General features: G+C 38.3%; 1 protein-coding gene across 14 annotated transcripts in view; it reads left to right on the top strand.

Annotated features, from left to right (window-relative positions):
- The window catches only part of GAB1 (GRB2 associated binding protein 1), a 158,136-nt gene that overhangs the window by 113,281 nt on the left and 24,286 nt on the right, over positions 1-20,569 (top strand). For 10 of the 14 annotated variants that reach the window (XR_012131554.1, XM_073236996.1, XM_073236998.1 and 7 more), the window contains 4 exons: positions 14,704-14,911; positions 15,283-15,363; positions 18,680-19,278; positions 20,479-20,564. Coding sequence is in view for 13 of the 14 variants with exons in the window: in XM_073236996.1 (XP_073093097.1) it covers positions 14,704-14,911; positions 15,283-15,363; positions 18,680-19,278; positions 20,479-20,564 (974 nt within the window). In the remaining variant the exon portion in view is untranslated. The remainder of the gene's footprint in view (positions 1-14,703; positions 14,912-15,282; positions 15,364-18,679; positions 19,279-20,478; positions 20,565-20,569) is intronic. The other 4 variants (XM_073236997.1, XM_037022404.2, XM_037022402.2 and 1 more) reach the window with 1 other exon arrangement.

Here is a 20,569-nt window from a genome sequence, read left to right as displayed (position 1 = left end):
ACTTCTCTGTTTCTCTTCCTTTTTAAACACACACTGGAAACCTATGTAAGGGCCCCACAATACAAATTTAGGCTTACAGTGCCAAGAATCAAAAGTAAAGCATCCTGTAGTCTTTGACTGTATTGTCTTGTCTTCATGGTTATACTCACGTTTACAAGTGTGAATTTCCAAATCTCTCTCTTTAGGAGTGCTGGTGATTCAGGGAGGGGTGGAAAATTGTATTAGCAGTCAACATTTAGTTTTGTATGGAAGTGAAACAGTAATCCTCTCTAATGAGCTCAGGTCAGTACCCTACTTCCTCTCTGGCCAGTCAGCAGCCCAGGAGAAGGAGCCTTCCAGGCCTGGGACTGGCCTGGTGAAGTGGGGGAAACCCCTCTGTGAGGGAATCCAGAAGGCCCAGGGGGCAGCTCCAAGACACGGAAGGAGGCAGACAGTTTAGACAGGAGGCGGCTAGTGAACTAGAGCTCTTCAGCAGAGCTCCACTTATTAAAAGCCTCTAGAAATTGTCACATGTGAAATTAAGGTTTCAGTTGTTTTTGTGAAGTTACTAAATATGTTCACATTTTAAGTGGGTGTAGGGGTATTATTTATAGCTCAGTTAAACTCTTTTCTTTCTTGTTTACATACATAGTCTATTTTTTAGTTCAGTGAAGGATTTTAAGTTAAAGTCACCAATGAGATAGCTCTCTTTTTAATAGTTATTTTAACAACCACTCGGTAATGGTAATTTCTGAATTTAGAAACATTATTTTTATGATGTGATAGATTTTCAGTCAAAATAATTTAAGTTGTATAATTTGTTGATGTTCTTTTGTCTGCTACCTTTTCAATTTAGAATCTGTATAGGGGACCTAAAGGTAGACCTTTCATGTTGGTTTCCTGTATAGATTCAGCTGATCTGAAAGACAAAATAGTAGGTGTTCTTCCATCCCTCTTTATATTCTTTATAATTCTAAATATTGCTAACAAAGGAAATGAAGATAACATTCTTCAGTCAAGGAATGTCTAATGTTTGGAAGCCAGTTCAGGGGTGGGGTAGAGTTAACCCCCTAAGTATTAATGTCTAATGCTCAAGGGTCCCATATTAACTTTGCAAGTTTTAAGGATTCTGTTCCTTTGTCCACCTTTGATTGTTACCTTCTGGGAGGTCTATGAACAGCCAGTCATCTCAGGGAAGAAGAAAAGTTTTGTCTGCTTTAGGAATTGGATTCATTAATTTACCAAATTATTTGAGTTTGCCAGCATTCTATTAGAATAGGTTGGGCATTCTATTCAACCAATATATATTAGGTGACTAGTGAAGGAGACAAAAGGCAAACATTACAGACCTGAAACTGAGCATCTAGTGGGAGACAATTCATATCTAAGTAACTTATTACACTTATTGATGAGTGCAAGCTATATATATGTATGTCTGTATGTGTGTCTGTATGCAGTCATATATATATAATTATACTTGAATATATTGAAGTATTAATATATAACATTAAAGTATAATTAAACATATACTTACGTATGATGCAATGGGGGTATATAAATACAGTTCTTGCCCTCTTAGAGCTTAGTCGACTAAAAGGAACAGGTAAATAATTTGGAAATTACAATACCAGTTGATAAATGCTAAAAAAATAAATAAACATGGATAGCAACTGATTTAGTCTTGAGAGTCAGAAAAGCCTAGGTAGTTTTAAATGGCTTTGTGTCTTTCGCTGACAATATACTGAGAACTTTATTTTTGTACTTAGCACAACATTTTCATGATACTAGTAAGAATTGGTCACTATGTCTATTTTTACTTTATAAACTTAATTAGTATAGGGAGGAGGGGAAGTTTCAAAACTTGAAACCTACGGTGGCCTTTTTAGTGCCAAAACTATCAAATCCTTTTGTCTTGAGAGGAACTCTGAATTTGTGACCTTCTTATCTTTACAGTATCCATAAAAGGGTAGGTTGTAAAAAAATGAATAGCATGACTAATCAAACTTGATGTATATGACCAGAGTTGGTTATCAGGAACAGCTTTGCTAATCATAAATTATTTTTATCTGTTTATTAAACAAGCCCCCAAGGACTTCAGCTAGCCAGTGCTTTCTAAATTTAGTTCATTAGCTAAATCTAAACACAAATGTATTTATTTTTTTTAATTCTACAATTTAGGCTTTTTTACAAGTTCATCCTGGCCATCTCTCAATAGCCATAGTTAAAATGCCTAGCTATACTGTGTTGAAGACTTGAATTTCTCATAAATCATGAAGTCATAAATAAATCACTAAGGCATAAATCAGTGAAAGATGAGCAGTCCTTCATTGTGTAGTATCAGGAAGTCACAAAAATATTTTATTTTACTCTTAATTTGTTTTCTGATACACAGTAACAAAACTACAAAAAGGCTTTAAAGTCAGCAAGTATATGTCCTTATTCATTTCTAGTAGCTGACTTTTCTGGATACCTCTTTAAAAACATCCACGCATTTAAAGATTCATATCATATTCTAAACTGTACAAAACTGCTGTTATTCTCTGTTTAGTATGATAAGATAAATATCAAAATGACTTTGTTCTGTTAACTTTACTACTTGCTGTATGTATATTCTCTTACCCTACAATAGATCTCTCTACCAATCACTAAATAATAGGTGTTTCAGTTTTTACCTAGATCTGTCCCCTGAGTCCTGTGTTCTCCCTATTTCAAAGAGCTGAATATGCCCCGACTCTTGGCTTAAAATTAATAACCCAAAATAACCCAAAATGATTTTTCACTCTATTAGTTTCAGGCTAGATGTGGGAAGAAATAGACTCTGCTTGGATATTACAGTCTGAGAAAATAACTATCCCCAGTCCCTATGAGAATAACTAATTTTCTCTTGCAAACAAAAGGAAAGGGGAAAAATCTGACCTGTGTTTTGATTCCAGGAACCTCTCAAAATATCATTACCATGTTATTTCCGCTGCCCCAGGTGACCACTGCTATTATTGGCAACTTGGAATGCTGGCAGGCTGAGTCTGTTTTTAAATTCTAGCTCATTGAACTGTGTGTGGTTCCTACAAATGCTTTTATTTAGTAGATTTGAGGGTAGAAACTAATTTCCTTTGTTTTTCTTGGAAATGTGCAAATTTATTTTGCTTCTATACTGAGGTGGAAGCTGTTACACCTGCTAAACAAGGGCACAACCTGAAAGCTGTACACAATAACTAACTAGGAGCAAAGGCCCCTGGTCTGATTTCAGAGTCAAGATTAGAAAGTTGTCTCTTACCAGTTGAGTTCTTTTCTCAAAATGCTCAAATAATAGTGCCTTAAAAAAACTGGCATGATTCTGTTTGATATCCTCCCCTTTGGAAAAGTAGGTAAGCCGACATGTGAGAACATACCCATGCTCTCTTTCCCATGAAGCAGGACCTCTTTATCAGGGAACTCATATTTCTTTTTGTAACTTCTTATTCAGGTGGAACTTACTACTGTACAAGGCACCTATTTTAAGTGTACAGTTCAATAGCATTTTTCATATTCATCTCTGTCTATACATAGAAACAGAAATCTGTCTAACTGCCACCCAGATCAAGAATGGAACATTTCCAGTCTCCCAGAAGGTTTTCTCATGGTTCTTCCCAATAAAAACTCAGAAAAAAAGTTCAAATGTCTTCTAGCACCATAGATTAGCTTTGCCTATACGTGAACTTCTATATAATTAAAACCATTGACTCTGGCTTCTTTCTTCCAGTATTAAGTCTGTGAGATTCATCCACATAGCATGTAGCAGGAAGGCCTTCATTCTGTGCTATAGCATTCCATTGTGTGAATAAATCACAAATTACTGATCTGTTCAAATGTTCTATGGGCCTTTGGGTTGTTTCCAATTTTTAATTAATACAGATAAAGCTGTTGTGAACATTCTTATATGTGCTTTATTTGATGGCCATGAACAGTTCTGTATAGCCATGAGTGGACCACCTGCTCCATCATAAGATACAAATGCATAGGGCAGAGCCAAGATGGCGGCGTGAGTAGGACAGTGGGAATCTCCTCCCAAAAACATATATATTTTTGAAAATACAACAAATACAACTAATCCTAAAAGAGAGACCAGAAGATACAGGACAACAGCCAGACTACATCCATACCTGCAAGAACCCAGTGCCTGGTGAAAGGGGTAAGATACAAGCCCTGGCCCAGCAGGACCCGAGCGCCCCTCACCCCAGCTCCCGGCGGGAGGAGAGGAGTCGGAGCAGGGAGGGAAAGGGAGCCCAGGATTGCTAAACACCCAGCCCTAGCCATCCGCACCAGAGTGCAGACACAGTGCATGCATGGAGTGCTGGAAACTAGGGAAATGGGGCAGCAAGACCTTCGAGCAGGTCCCGAAGCCGGCACCCCTGTGACAAAGAAAAGCGAGTGCTTTTTGAAAGTCTTAAAGGGACAGGGACGCCACAGCTGGACGGAAGCTTCCCGGGTCACAGTCCAGCAGCTGGACATTCCAGGGAACCCCAGGAGAACTAACCCCCTGGGCAACAGCTCTGAGACCCCTCATGGAGTTAAACAGCCAAACAGCCCCCTCCCTGTCCATTACCTATCCTGGGCCCCGCCATAGCAGAGCAGCAGCCTGAGGCTGGTCACGCCCACAGCAAGGGAGCTTTCTCCATACCGGCCAGGCAAGATACAGAGATCCAGTCTACACACAATTGCCCAACACAAGCCACTAGGGGTCGCAGTTGTCCCAGTAAAGAAAGGCCAGGAGCTAGTGGAAAGCCTTGGCCCTCCCAGCTGACAGAAAGTCAATAGCTCACCATTGCACCTATCAACATGAAAAGGCAAAAAAATTTGATCCAGACAAGACTGACCCAGACAGCTTCAACATCTGCTACATCTTCCCCTGAGAAGGAACCTGGGGAGTTAGATTTAACCAGTCTTCCTGAAAAAGAATTCAAAACAAAAGTCATAACCATGCTGATGAACTTGCAGAGAAATATGCAAGAACTAAGGAGGGAGAATACAGAAACAAAACAAGCTCTGGAAGGACTTCAAAACAGAATGGACGAGATGCGATAGACCATTAATGGACTAGAAAACAGAGAACAGGAACTCAGAGAAGCTGATGCAGAGAGAGATAAGAGGATCTCCAGGAATGAAAGAATCTTAAGAGAACTGAGTGACCAATTGAAACGGAACAATATCTGCATTATAGGGGTACCAGAAGAAGAAGAAAGAGAAAAAGGGACAGAAAGTGTCTTTGAAGAAATAATTGCTGAAAACTCCCCCAAACTGGGGAAAGAAATAGTTGCTCAGACCACAGAAGCACATAGAACTCCCAACAGAAGGGACCCAAAGAGGACAACACCAAGACACATAATAATTAAAATGGCAAAGACCAAGGACAAGGACAGAGTATTAAAGGCAGCCAGAGAGAGAAAAAAGGTCACCTACAAAGGAAAACACATCAGGCTATCATCAGACTTCTCAACAGAAACCCTAAAGGCCAGAAGAGAATGGCATGATATACTTAATGCAATGAAATGCGAAAGGCCTCGAACCAAGATTACTGTATCCAGCACGATTATCTTTTAAATATGAAGGAGGGATTAAACGATTCCCAGACAAGCAAAAGTTGAGGGAATTTGCCTCCATCAAACCACCTCTACAGGGCATCTTACAGGGACTGCTCTAGATGGGAACACTCCAAAAAAGAGCACAGAACAAAACATGCAACATATGAAGAAGGGAGGAGGAGGAATAAGAAGGTAGAGAAATAAAGAATCATCAGACTGTGTTTATAATAGCTGAATAAGCGAGTTAAGTTAGACAGTAAGATAGTATAAAGAAGCTAACCTTGAACCTTTGGTAACCACAAAATTAAAGCCTGCAATGGCAATAATCACCCTAAATATAAATGGACTGAGTGCACCAATCAAAAGACACAGAGTAATAGAATGGATAAAAAAGCAAGACCCATCCAAATGCTGCTTATAAGAGACTCACCTCAAACCCAAAGACATGCACAGACTTAAAGTCAAGGGATGGAAAAACATTTCATGCAAACAACAGAGAGAAAAAAGCAGGTGTTGCAATACTAGTCTCAGACAAAATAGACTTCAAAATAAAAAAAGTGACAAAAGATAAAGAAGGACATTACATAATGACAAAGGGCTCAGTCCAACAAGAGGATATAACCATTATAAATATATATGTACCCAATACAGGAGCACCAACATATGTGAAACAAATACTAACAGAATTAAAGAAGGAAATAGAATCAATGCATTCATTCTGGGAGACTTCAACACACCACTCACTCCAAAGGACAGATCCACCAGACAGAAAATAAGTAAGGACACAGAGGCACTGAACAACACACTAGAACAGATGGACCTAATAGACATCTACAGAACTCTACATCCAAAAGCAACAGGATACACATTCTTCTCAAGTGCACATGGAACATTCTCCAGAACAGACCACATACTAGGCCACAAAAAGAGCCTCAATAAATTCCAAAAGATTGAAATCCTACCAACCAACTTTTCAGACCACAAAGGCATAAAACTAGAAATAAACTGTACAAAGAAAGCAAAAATGCTCACAAACACATGGAGTCTTAACAACACGCTCCTAAATAGTCAATGGATCAATGACCAAATCAAAATGGAGATCCAGCAATATATGGAAACAAACGACAACAACAACACAAAGCCCCAACTACTGTGGGATACAGCAAAAGCAGTCTTAAGAGGAAAGTAAATAGCAATCCAGGCATATTTAAAGAAGGAAGAACAAACCCAAATGAATGGTCTAATGTCACAATTATCGAAGTTGGAAAAAGAACAAATGAGGCCTAAGGTCAGCAGAAGGAGGGACATAATAAAGATCAGAGAAGAAATAAACAAAATTGAGAAGAATAAAACAATAGCAAAAATCAATGAGACCAAGAGCTGGTTCCTCGAGAAAATAAATAAAATAGATAAGCCTCTAGCTAGACTTATTAAGAGGAAAAGAGAGTCAATACAAATCAACAGAATCAGAAACGAGAAAAGAAAAATCACGACGGACCCCACAGAAATACAAAGAATTATTAGAGAGTACTATGAAAACCTATATGCTAACAAGATGGGAAACCTAGGAGAAATGGACAACTTCCTAGAAAAATACAGCTTTCCAAGACTGACCCAGAAGGAAACAGAAAATCTAAACAGACCAATTACCAGCAACGAAATTGAAGCAGTAATCAAAAAACTACCAAAGAATAAAAACCCCAGGCCAGATGGATTTACCTCGAAATTTTATCAGACATACAGAGAAGACATAATACCCATTCTCCTTAAAGTTTTCCAAAAAAAAGAAGAAGAGGGAATACTCCCAAACTCATTCTATGAAGCCAGCATCACCCTACTACCAAAACCAGGCAAAGATCCCACCAAAAAAGAAAACTACAGACCAATATCCCTGATGAATGTAGATGCAAAAATACTCAACAAAATATTAGCAAACCGAATTCAAGAATACATCAAAAGGATCGTACACCATGACCAAGTGGGATTCATCCCAGGGATGCAAGGATGGTACAACATTCGAAAATCCATCAACATCATCCACCACATAAACAAAAAGAAAGACAAAAACCACATGATCATCTTCATAGATGCTGAAAAAGCATTCAATAAAATTCAACATCCATTCATGATAAAAACTCTCAACAAAATGGGTAAAGAGGGCAAGTTCCTCAACATAATAAAGGCCATATATGATAAACCCACAGCCAACATCATACTGAACAACGAGAAGCTGAAAGCTTTTCCTCTGAGATCGGGAACAAGACAGGGATGCCCACTCTCCCCACTTTTTTTTAACATAGTACTGGAGGCCCTAGCCATGGCAATCAGACAAAAGAAAGAAATACAAGGAATCCAGATTGGTAAAGAAGAAGTTTAACTATCACTATTTGCAGATGACATGATATTGTACATAAAAAACCCTGAAGACTCCACTCTGAAACTACTAGAGCTAATATCGGAATTCATCAAAGTTGCAGGATACAAAATTAACACACAGAAATCTGTGGCTTTCCTATACACTAACAATGAGCCAACAGAAAGAAATCAGGAAACAATTCCATTCACAATTGCATCAAAGAATAAAATACCTAGGAATAAACCTAAGAGGTGAAAGACCTATACCCTGAAAACAACAAGACACTCTTAAGAGAAATTAAAGAGGTCACTAACAAATGGAAACTCATCCCGTGCTTTTGGCTTGGAAGAATTAATATCATCAAAATGGCCATCCTGCCCAAAGCAATATACAGATTCGATGCAGTGCCTATCAAATTACCAACAGCTTTCTTCAATGAACTGGAACAAATAGTTCAAAAATTCATATAGAAACACCAAAGACTCTGAAAAGCTAAAGCAAACCTGAGAAGGAAGAATAAAGTGGGGAGGATCTCACTCCCCAACTTCAAGCTCTACTACAAAGCCACAGTAATCAAGACAATTTGGTACTGGCACAAAAACAGAGCCACAGACCAGTGCAACAGAATAGAGACTCCAAACATTAACCCAAACATATATGGTCAAGTAATATTCGATAAAGGGGCCATGGACATACAATGGGGAAATGACAAGACGACAGTCTCTTCAACAGATGGTGCTGGCAATACTGGACAGCTACATGTAAGGGAATGAAACTGGATCACTGTCTAACCCCATACACTAAAGTAAATTCAAAATGGATCAAAGACTTGAATGTAAGTCATGAAACCATAAAACTCATAGAAAAAAACATAGGCTAAAATCTCTTAGACATAAACATGAGTGACCTCTTCTTGAACATACCTCCCTGGGCAAGGGAAACAGATGCAAAAATGAACAAGTGGGACTATATCAAGCTGCAAAGCTTCTGTACAGCAAAGGACACCATCAATAGAACAAAAAGGTATCCTACAGTATGGGAGAATATATTCGAAAATGACAGATCCGATAAAGGGTTGACATCCAAAATATATAAAGAGCTCACACACCTCAACAAACAAAAAGCAAATAATCCAATTAAAAAATGGGCAGAGGAGCTGAATAGACAGTTCTCTAAAGACGAAATTCATATGGCCAACAGACATATGAAAAGATGCTCCACATCGCTTGTCATTAGAGAAATGCAAATTAAAACCACAATGGGATATCATCTCACACCAGTAACGATGGCTGCCATCCAAAAGACAAACAACAATAAATGTTGGCAAGGTTGTGGAGAAAGGGGAACCTCCTACACTGCTGGTGGGAATGTAAATTAGTTCAACCATTGTGAAAAGCAGTATGGAGGTTCCTCAAAATGCTCAAAATAGAAATACCATTTGACCCAGGAATTCCACTTCTAGGAATTTACCCTAAGAATGCAGCAGTCCAGTTTGAACAAGACAGATGCACCTCTATGTTTATTGCTGCACTATTTACAATAGTCAAGATATGGAAGCAACCTAAATGTCCATCAGTAGATGAATGGATAAAGAAGATGTGGTACATATACACAGTGGAATATTACTCAGCCATAAGAAAAAAACAGATCCTACCATTCGCAACAACATCGATGGAGGTAGAGGGTAATTTGCTCAGTGAAATAAACCAGACAGAGAAAGACAAGTACCAAATGATTTCACTCATGTGGAGTATAAGAACAAAAGAAAACTGAAGGAACAAAACAGCAGCAGAAGCACAGAACCCAAGAATGGACTAATAGTTACCAAAGGGAAAGGGACTGGGGAGGACGGGTGGGAAGGGAGGGATAAGGGCGGGAAGAAAAGAAAGGGGGCATTATGATTGCATGTATAGTGTTGGGGGGGGCATGGGGAGGGCTGTGCAACACAGAGAAGACAAGTAGTGATTTTACAGCATCTTACTATGTTTATGGACAGTGACTGTGAACGGGGATGTGGGGTGGGGGACTTGGTGAAGGGGGGAGCCTAGTAAACATAATGTCCTTCATGTAATTGTAGATTAATGATACGAAAATAAAAAAAAGATACATATGCATATATATGTGTGTGTGTGTGTGTGTGTGTATAAATACTTAGCTTCAGGAAATTTAGTAGCTGTAGTTTTCCTCAGTGATTATAGCATTTGCTCTCCTACTAGCAGTATATAGGACTTCCAGTTACTCTTCATTTTCACTTACATTTCGTATTGTCAGTCACTAATTTTAGCCATTCTAATAAGCACATAGTGATATCTCATTGTAGTTTTCATTTGCATTTTTCTGAGGACCAGTTCAACCAGAAAGGATCTGGATTCATTGAGTCTCCTGAGATGGGGCTTAGGCGCAAAGGCCCCAGGTCCCAAAATTGCCTCTTACCGGTTGAGTTGCTTTTCTCAAAATGACTTAGATTTCTAAAATACCCCACAGGGATTCTGAAGCCATGGCACCTGTGGATAAGAATGAAGATATTTGCCAACTTCTCCTGAGGGCTTATTTTAAAAGTCTCCAAGAAAGATGTTGCATTCTGTTCAGGAGATAGTCATAACAAATAAATCAATAAAAATTTTTTCTACTTGAAACACATTAAATAGATTGGGCTATGATTAAAGGTCTTCAATATTTGATCAATGAACAGAAGAAGCTGCAGGTTGCTTCACTGAAAACTACAACTACTGCTCTTTGTATCCATTTGTTAGTTTTACCTTTATAAAATGTTCTTCCACAAAAATTCGTTTTCAGAAATGAGAAAGTGGTTATTTTAACATTAATGATAATGCATACTCTTTGTGGACTCTTACTTGCTAAGTTAATTAGGCATGGATGCATTTGAAATGCTTCCGTGTACCAAAAAAAAAAAATTCTGTAATAGACCAGGTAACTTTAAATAATGAATATAAAGAGTAACCTTGACCTGTTCACCTTGAATTGTAAACATAATGTAAAACTTTTGCAATAGAAACCAAAAAATACTCTACCAGCCAGTGTAACCCACCTTTAAAGAAAAGGATCTCATCTGGTCTCTATGAAGAACACCATAGTTTTATGTTTTTGGTTACAGAATCAGACAGCCTATCACATCAACTTTGAAATATTCTACATTACCAACAAGAAAGAATAGAAGTGCTTCCCTGTGCCTAAGCTCTTGTGCCATTTGGTTAAAAAATACATTATTTTGAATGTTTTAGAGGTCTGGATACCCCAGGTTCTCTGAGATACACTAACACCAGGTTCCAAACAGGATAAAGCTGTGCATTTAGGTAGGGATCATAAGGGCCAATTTATTATTTGTTGTTCTACTCACATAATGACATACTCCTCACTGAAGGTTTGCTAAGGCTTTCCTTATTAGTACTTACTAGCTTTCTAAGTAAAAGCTAATTAAGAGTTTGCTCCAGCAGTTTATTAGGCCTCTAATGAATGCTAATCATACTCTTCATGCATCTGAATTAAGAGACAGGAAATAATTTTACACACATAAGCAAACCCTAAACTAATGTTTGGTTCTTAGAAACTGACACAAGCATTACTTTGAAAGAGCAGTAAGTTAGAAACCCAAGTGAGACAGAAAGCAGTAAACCTGGTCTACTCAAGTACTTGGGACACAGAATAGGGACAGATTACATGTCTTTATAGAAGTTCTCCTTTTTCAGACCAGTGGTTGGTTATCTTTGGGCAGAAATTTTGTGTTAGTGAATATTTAGACACAGTGCAATGCTTGCATTACAATATGCAGACCTGAGTATAGTCAAATTAACATGAGTGAAATAATCCCAGAGACTAAAACTTTGAAGATGGCACATTATCTGGACCAAAGTGGCAGAGTAGTGACCTCTTCCCCTTTAAAGGCCTTTGGAATCGTTGGAATCGTTGGGCTTGCCTTTCCTGGTGTTTGAAGGTCTTTCTTTCATGAGCTTGGTAGTGAACATGATTGAAGGTTCTCTCTAGTTCTTGCCTCTTGGAAGTATATGTAAGTCTTCCCATATTGTGAACAAGATACTAAAACATAAAAGGAATATTTGAACCTCAGTCCCTTTCTTCAGAAAATTGAGAAGATGTTGCAGCTTTAAAGAGGTTAAAAAAACACTTTCATCATTCACAGATGGGAGAAATGAAAGGTTAAAAATGAGATGATCCCATTGTGTTAATAAAAAAGTCAGAGAAACAGGATTGTCTGGCTGGGTGATATTTTTTCCCTCTTAAGATGAATCACTCAGTTCATTTAGTGTATAGCCATCAAGTTTAGAAAAAATATTAAAGAACTATATATATACACACACACACAAATACAAAACAACCATCTGGAAAAGCTGTTTTAGGAGGTACAGTAGAAAACTAATTCATGCTATTTTTATATAGTGATGTATTTCCAGTGTTTAATTTCTTTTTGGTTAGAATTAAGAATTTTACTGTATCATATAATTTTACCATGTTCTAGGGCAGAAGAAAGAAGAAGTAAGTAAAACATATAGCCTGTAGGCTACATTAACTGCTTTCTGATCCATCTACCCTTTTTTTCCTCTATGTATGTTTCTTGAGCTCTTCTTTAAAAGGTAAGTATTTTTCATAGTTTTTTAATTTTAACAATCCACAAGGATTTATTCTGGCTCACTGATTAATCTGGGGCATTTTAAATTCCCTTAAATAAATCTCTGTATATTTGCAACTGAATCAGAACTGTAAAGCATTCCATAGGTTGCATTATATACACTTTATGATCAGCATCTCTTAGAGATGATGAGCTATTTCTGAGTTATGCTGAAATTTTGACATTGTGGTGTAAATGTCCAAAAACTCATTTTTTGTATTCTCACCATTTTCTGTTCTCAATTCTTACAAATAAGAAGGAATTAATCTCGGGAGAGTGGGTGGGGAGGGAGGGAGAAGTGGAATAAAGGGGCATTACCATTAGCACACATAATGTGGGGGTGGGGCACAGGGAAGGCAGTATGGCACAGAGAAGACAAGTAGTGACTCTATAGCATCTTACTATGCTGATGTACAGTGACTGTAATGGGGTATGTGGTGGGGACTTGATAATGGGGGGAATCTAGTAACCACAATGTTGCTCATGTAATTGTATATTAATGATACCAAAATTAATAATAATAATAATAAAGAATCAGCTTCTGGCATTAAAATGTTAGATTTTCTTAGATGTGCTTGTATGAAGACTTGACATTGCATACAGCATAACAAAGATAAATGTTAGAAATTAGCTTAACTTTTATTTACTCAGGCCAAACTCTCCAACTGAACAGAAATTTTAAACTTTATTAGCAGTAGTAAGGCTTACAAATTTTAGGAGCAAATTCCCAAGTACACATGCGGGTGAATGGGTCTCACAGATTTGGGAGTGTCCCTCACTTTAATCTCTTTTATCCTGACATGGAGAAAGTGCTAAGTGAGCTTCTGCTGAGTGAATGAAACATTTTTTTAGTGTCTACCACATGTATGGCACAGTGAAACATATGAGTTTTGATCTTCTTTGAGAGGCCAACAATGAAAGATGCGCTGTTATATTTAGCCATATTAACGTGTTGTTAATTCAAGTGACAGGATGTGAATTTCTTTGCCTAGGAAGAAGAGTTATCAAATATGGTACATAAACTTTGCTGTGATACACGCATGAATATTCAAGTTGAATACATAAAGACATTATCACAAGCATGTGGACTTACTCTGTAGTATCTACAGAAGTCAAAGCTGACATGTAGCTCCTCCCTGGTGAATTCACAAGCCAAATGACGTGCTTTTGATTCTGTTTGGTAAAACATATTAACTCCCTTACCACTTTCTAGCATCTTTTAGGCAATGTTTTGTTTTGAAGTCTCAGTTTCAACCCAGCCTTTTCTGTCCTATTATAAATAGAGAATAAACAAATTTGTTTATTCATACATGAGCCTTTACCTGTTTCTGGATTTATAGCCTTGTATTCCTAATCAGACTGACAGAATTTGTTTTCTGGGCTTTAAAAAGTTTACTTGGTTTTGTCAGTGATGACACTGGCATTTTATTTCTAGGTTTTCAAGTTCTTTTCATATCACTTCATTCTACATAATTTAGCTATTTTCATATGCCTTCTCAGAACATAGTCAAATGCCTAATAAATTACTTCTTTACTTGCTTACTCCTTTTGCATGAAAATACTACAGAAATCCAATAATGGCATATGAGGCTATGAGCTGAGTGCAGAAGTGATACATTAAGGAAGAGTTCTTTCCCTGAAATGCTGTGAATCCCGGAATTAGAAATATTTCTCCCTAGTCTGCTGAGAACTGGAAATAAAGAAATAAACAGCAAAAGTAAACATGGAGTGAAGAGCTGACCTTGGTGTGCCCAGCACCATAAGCCTATAGATGCCATGTAGGACAATGGGTCCCCTCGGAAGGCTGGCTGGGTTTGGAAGCACTTTGTTTATTGCCATGGAAAAAATCTGCCTATTGTGCTGCGATTGTAGACCATCTTCATAACCAGTGGCCCCAAAACTTAAAGACTGTTTGTTCAAGGGAAGGTAAACTATGGCTTTCTCAGCCTCTGGAAGAAAGAGCCCTACTTTGCAGTTCTCTCTGACAAGGACCAATTATTTCTTGTACAGATGTTGCCATTTCGGTAATGTTTGTTTTAACCAACATTGTCATGGTTTATCCTGTTTGCATGTGTTTAAACAGTTTATCACCAAACTTTCAAATTGCTTTGTTTAAGAAAAAATTCTGAAAATGGGTGAGAAATGATAGTTTTACTTTGGTGTTGCAGATCCTGTGAAGCCACCTGGCAACTCCTTACAAGCACCAGCTGATGTACCTTTAGCTATAAATACAGCGCCACCCTCCACCCAAGTAGATTCATCCTCCCCTGCTCCACCTCCTCCATATCAACTCATCAACCTCGCACCACCCCTGGAGGATCCTCAAGACTACCTTTTGCTAATCAACTGTCAAAGCAAGAAGCCTGAACCCACCAGGTAAATCACATATGCCCTTGTTTGAGAGAGAAAGAGAGTGTGTGTGTGTGTGTTTACACTTAGGAATCTCACCTTTAAAATTACTTAGGCCTGATTTGAAGGCTTAAAAGAAACCGTCTGTACAGGCTTGTATTTTAGGCTTTGTTTTGGGTTAAGATTCCTCCACTAATGACTTCTGATATTCAGGAGCTTTTATTGAAGAAACATATTCTCTGCCGTCTTTGGCAAAGAACACCTGTACCTGCAAGGCTCTTCTGGGAATCTGTCTCCTGTTTCATAACTTTGTTACAGACTCACACTTACTTGCTTAACAGATTGCACTGATTTATAAATGGTGATCTTGCTCCATTTCTTATGTGATTGTAAACCAGCCAAGGGTCATCTTGTGTTTCTGAAGAAGGAGAGGAATACCTACTGCTGGAAGATTTTGAAAGCAAAACGATTCCATTGCAGTGAGTGTGTTGTGATTGCTTTGGGTCCATGTGAGAAATTAATCATACAGGTAAAATCCCAATACACTGAATTCCATGGAATATGCAAACTAGGCTTTAGGATAATGTGGTGAAATCAAATACATTGCTAAAAATTGTGAAACTTTGAAATCGTCATACCTAGCAATGAAGCACAGCTTAACCCCAACCCTAGACTTTATAAATTTTGAAGAAAGAAGCATATGTGTTTAGGTCTTACCCAGAGGTATCATTAAACCTTTCTCAAACCATTGGTTTCCCCGTCATCTCCATCCCTGCTCTCACACCCCTCACTGCTTCTAAGCTATAAGATACTTTAATTCAATTATTCTTCTCATTTGATGTTGGGTAACTAGAAGGCTTAAGGTAATGGTGCAAGTCGGAGCCAGCAAATGATGATCAGGAGCCTGCAGATATATTTATTGTCTTAATTTGCAGTATAAAAATTAGGGTGAATTGCATAGTAGATATGAAAGGTATTTTTTAAAGTTATTAGATATGAAGCATTATTTTCATAACAAAAAGTTTTTATTTTTCATATAGAAAGTGACTGTTACTGGGCTAGTATCATACAAAGCACTTTTTCAAAATATTGTATATAGAATTTGGTAAGATCCACAAGTTAGTTTCTGCAAACCATTCCCTGAGATAATGGAAATAACTCACAAATGTTCCAAAGATGGGTTTCTATATATTTGTTGTAATGGGATTTTACCTGTAAGAGCAAATAAAATTTTTATATATCAGCACTAGTTAATAATACCAAATTCTAACTTGATCTTGCTTGTTTGCTGTGTGAATATTTAAAATTACACACTCACAATCTTGTTTCCCATGCTACTAAGATTTTATTTTGTGGAGATTTATAATTATTTTTCACTATCAACCTTATAAAAGCCAACAGCTAAGTAACAGTTTTTAGTACACTTTCTTTTTACATAGTGTCTTTCATCGATCTCACTAGTAACACAGTTTTCCTGTTATAGTAGAAATTATGCTCAAAATCATTGCTCAGATAGATTTTGTATCTGTATTTTGCAGAAGTGACAGTTAAATAACAAATAATGAAGTGCCCACTATTTTGCCAGGTACTGTGTGGCCCAAACAAATTACATAAGGTACAGATATAATCACCTTCAGAATTTACAAGTAAAGCTTGTGAAGGAATTAAAACATGCAAGCATTAAGTGTTCATAGATGAAGGCAAGATATGAGGATCGCCTTGCGAACTCTTGTTCATCCTGCAGAGATGCTTAGCTCAGTGCAGACACATTCTCTGCTAGGAAACCTTCCCCCAAACTCCCAGACTGGATGAAGTGCCTCTTGGGTTTTCAAAGCATTCTGGTTGTGCCTCCATATCTGTGTTTTATCACAGAATTGGAAATAGCTTGATATTTTTACTTATTCTCCACTAAACTGTAAGCTAGTCAAGTGCAGGGAATTTACCACTCATTGTACCTCTAGCTTTTCTTAACTCACATGTTTAAGTTAAATGAAGTGCCCATTTTAGAGTATGAGTTGGTGCAATTGAAATTTCTGGAAGGCACAGTGCAAGTGCTTTTAAGATGGAGGGTGAAAAGCTTCATAGGAGAAGTAGGATTTGAACTACACCTGGTTGATAAGAGAAGAGGAGACTTATTACTAACTTGAGGGAAAATAGCTTGAGGGAAAGGAGTCAGAGTGGGACTAATGGTAGAAAGGTGAGGAGGAAAGCCTGATTGGAGTAAAGGGTTCTTAGTAGGGCTAAGAGAGGACGTGTAAGTTTGGGGCCAGGTTATTAGTAGCCTCAATGCCAAGTGGCGTAGTTTGTGAGGTTTTTATAGCTCCCATAGCCTATGGAAACCTAAACAGGATTTTCTCTGAGTAGGTGAGTGGTATGAAAACCATGTTTTAAAAAATACTGATACTGTATTAGTATAGCAGTATTGTCCTAGGGATCTACTGGAAGAAGGAGAACATAGAGGAAAGCAGTCCACTTAGGAAGGTGCAGTGGAGATCTCAGCAGAGACTCAGACCTGAACCTAGGGGTAGTGACAGTTGAGGAGGTACTTGGCTAGGGAAGAGGACTTTGTGCCTGAATGATGGTGGAGAGCAAAGAGAAGGGATCAGTGCTGACTGGGTTTTGAATCTGGAGACCCTGGATAAAGACATCTCTTTTAATGGCAAGTCAGAAAGGGCAATTAATTGGAGAAGTAAGTTAAGTTCGGTTTGGTACACATGGGCATGTTAATACTGGAATAGCCACGTAGAAGCATATATGAACAGTTGAACAAGATGGGACTCAGAGTTTGGTGAGAGAGATGAGAGTTGTTAGCATTCAGTGGAAGATGAAGTTACAAAAAAGTAGAAGGGTAGTCAGTGAGAGAAGGAAAATCAAGGTAGTATAATATGGGTTCTCTGATACTTGAGGGGGAGTGTTTCAATGAATAAATGCAAGACACAGTGTCAGGTGTTACCATGAAACCAGAGAAGATAAGCACTTAAAAAGTACCAAAAGTTATTTTTTAAAATACCAAGTGTAAGTTCCTACAGGACTTTGGACAGCAGACATAGGGAGTTAAGGCATCTTGTTTAGCCTTAAGGAAATGTGAGTGTGCTGGTATTGTTAGCTTCATTCTGGCTTATGACCAAACTTTGTGTTGCAGAGACTTAAAATGTACCCAAAGCATAAACTACACTCTGATGAAATTTCTCAAGCTTAGTTATTGTTTGGAGTTGGCTAACTGTGGTTTATGTTTGGATCCTCTTTCTAGTAGTGGCTAAATGTTAAAGAAAATTAGTAGAAAGGAAGATACACGAAACCTATCAAGTTACCACCTTGATAATTCAAGTAGAACAGTTTGAATTTATGCAATACCAGGTAATGGTTAGATTTTGAGTCTTAACAGGATAACAAATTTGCCACAGGAAGACTAAAGAGCAATGGATCGACTGATGAACTATGTTGGCACAAGGTTTTGCATGCTCTTCAGAGGATATGCTTTTCCTTTGGTCTATTCCTTAATGATTAATCTTCCCTAGAGTTTTGTACTTTTCTAATTCCAGTTCTTCAGGAATTGTGGTTTTGTGTGTGGGTTGATGAGTGGGGGTGTGGGCAGGTGTCGGACAGGAATTAGGGGGAATGCTCTTGGTGGTTTGTGATGGTGAACATTTGTGCTTTAAATCTTACAGATCATACAAAAAAGGTTGAATGAAAAGCGCTATGTATTTTGATTGCTAAGCTATAAATACACTTACTAAATGTACTTTCATGTCTTCACCAAGCTTTGTTTTCTGTCTTTTAACAATTTTTGTTTAGAACACATGCGGATTCTGCAAAATCCCTTTCTTCTGAAACAGACTGCAATGATAACGTCCCTTCTCATAAAAATCCTGCTTCCTCCCAGAGCAAACATGGAATGAATGGCTTTTTTCAACAGCAAATGATGTACGACTCTCCACCATCTCGTGCTGCATCTGCTTCAGGAGACTCCAACCTTTATAACTTGCCCAGAAGTTATTCCCACGACGTTTTACCAAAGGTGTCTCCATTAAGTACTGAAGCAGACGGAGAACTCTATGTTTTTAATACCCCATCTGGGACGAGTATAGAGACTCACATGAGGCATGTGTCTATTAGTTATGACATTCCTCCAACACCTGGTAGTACTTACCAGAGTCCGCGAACGCTTCCAGAAGGAACCTTGGGGCAGACGTCAAAGCTAGACACGATTCCAGATATTCCTCCGCCTCGGCCACCGAAACCACATCCGGCTCATGACCGATCTCCTGGGGAAACGTGCAGCCTCACACGCACGGCCTCAGACATGGACAGTAGCTACTGCATCCCCGTGGCAGGGGTGCCACCGTCGCGCAGTAACACCATTTCCACGGTGGATCTGAACAAATTACGAAAAGGTCAGCTCTGATTGGCTTCTGTTGTGTTAGAGGTGAATGATAGAAATTGTTTTTCTGAATATTGACTCTTTTAAGCATTGAATGATATAAATGATAGTCCTTTTTTCCTTCAGCTCTGCAGTTACCCACTCATGTAGTGAAGATGTCAGAGTCTCAGTAGATCCTTGGAGGGCATGCATGAAACGTATGCCTGTGTGCGTGTTCTGCTGGAAGGGAGAGAGAGTTGGAGTTTTTCATCCCTGAAGAAGTATGGCCTTAGTAATGCCTTCTACTTTAGGAAGTGTGCACCCCTCTCTCCCTCTTTCTATATATCCTGGGTGGGTAGACCTCTGATAGGGCAGGGGCACAGGAAACAGGCCAGCCACAAAGTGTCCCCGAGTCAGCCTTTCCTGTATTTGTGCGACCTTATGGCTGCATCTGTGTCACATCTGTTGTGCTCCATTTCCTTCCTTCCCAGATAAGCAATTTTTACGTTGTGTCAAGCAGCTGATAGTTCCAATTGAGCTATTCTGCTTTTTGTTTGTTTGGTTTTATTTATTTTTAAAGCTCTGGATCTTCTCTCCCGTTTTTCCCTAGCCACTTCACTTAGTCCTGTACCATTTCCTAGAGCCTTCCAAAAGTTACAGACCTTGAGAGGAGAAAAATTGAGCCTGCGTGGCACTCTGAGAGTCTTAAAATCCTAAGAATAGAAAGCCAAAGTTAAAGATTCAGATACCCTAAAAACTATGTGCTGATGTTTCTGTACCTTGTAGTAGAGTTATCCAACTGTCTTAAAGAAGATAAAGAGTTAATACATCAATACTTATTTAGCCATTTAATACCAATTTCTAACTCCCTCCCTGAAGTGGCTCCATAATCTGGTTAGTGAGTTATAAGTTAGACCCAAGGTGATGTAAAAGATGAGAAAAATGGAAATACTTCTTTTCTCCATCTTGAGATAACCATCTCATCCCAGGCTTAGACCTTCACTCATTGTTACAGTCAAATACTGGTATTGGTTAGCATATCAGTGAGTGACTGCATTTTCTAGTAGTTGAATGTGCCAATTCAAGATACTATTCTGTGAGCATCCTTTTTAAAATCTGTGTGTTCGGGCACACTTGTGTGCATGTGTGTAAAGAGAGAGTAGGTCATTCCTGATTACCCTGAGAACTGGCAAAGATGGGAAGAAATGTTGATAGTTTGTTCTCTTTATTTTAGATGCTAGTTCTCAAGACTGCTATGATATTCCACGAACATTTCCAAGTGATAGATCTAGTTCACTTGAAGGCTTCCATAACCACTTTGTAAG

The sequence above is a fragment of the Manis javanica genome, chromosome 5 (genome assembly GCF_040802235.1).
Source record: "Manis javanica isolate MJ-LG chromosome 5, MJ_LKY, whole genome shotgun sequence".
In the NCBI taxonomy this organism is placed as follows: domain Eukaryota; kingdom Metazoa; phylum Chordata; class Mammalia; order Pholidota; family Manidae; genus Manis; species Manis javanica.
This window is presented reverse-complemented; position numbering and strand designations above follow the sequence as displayed.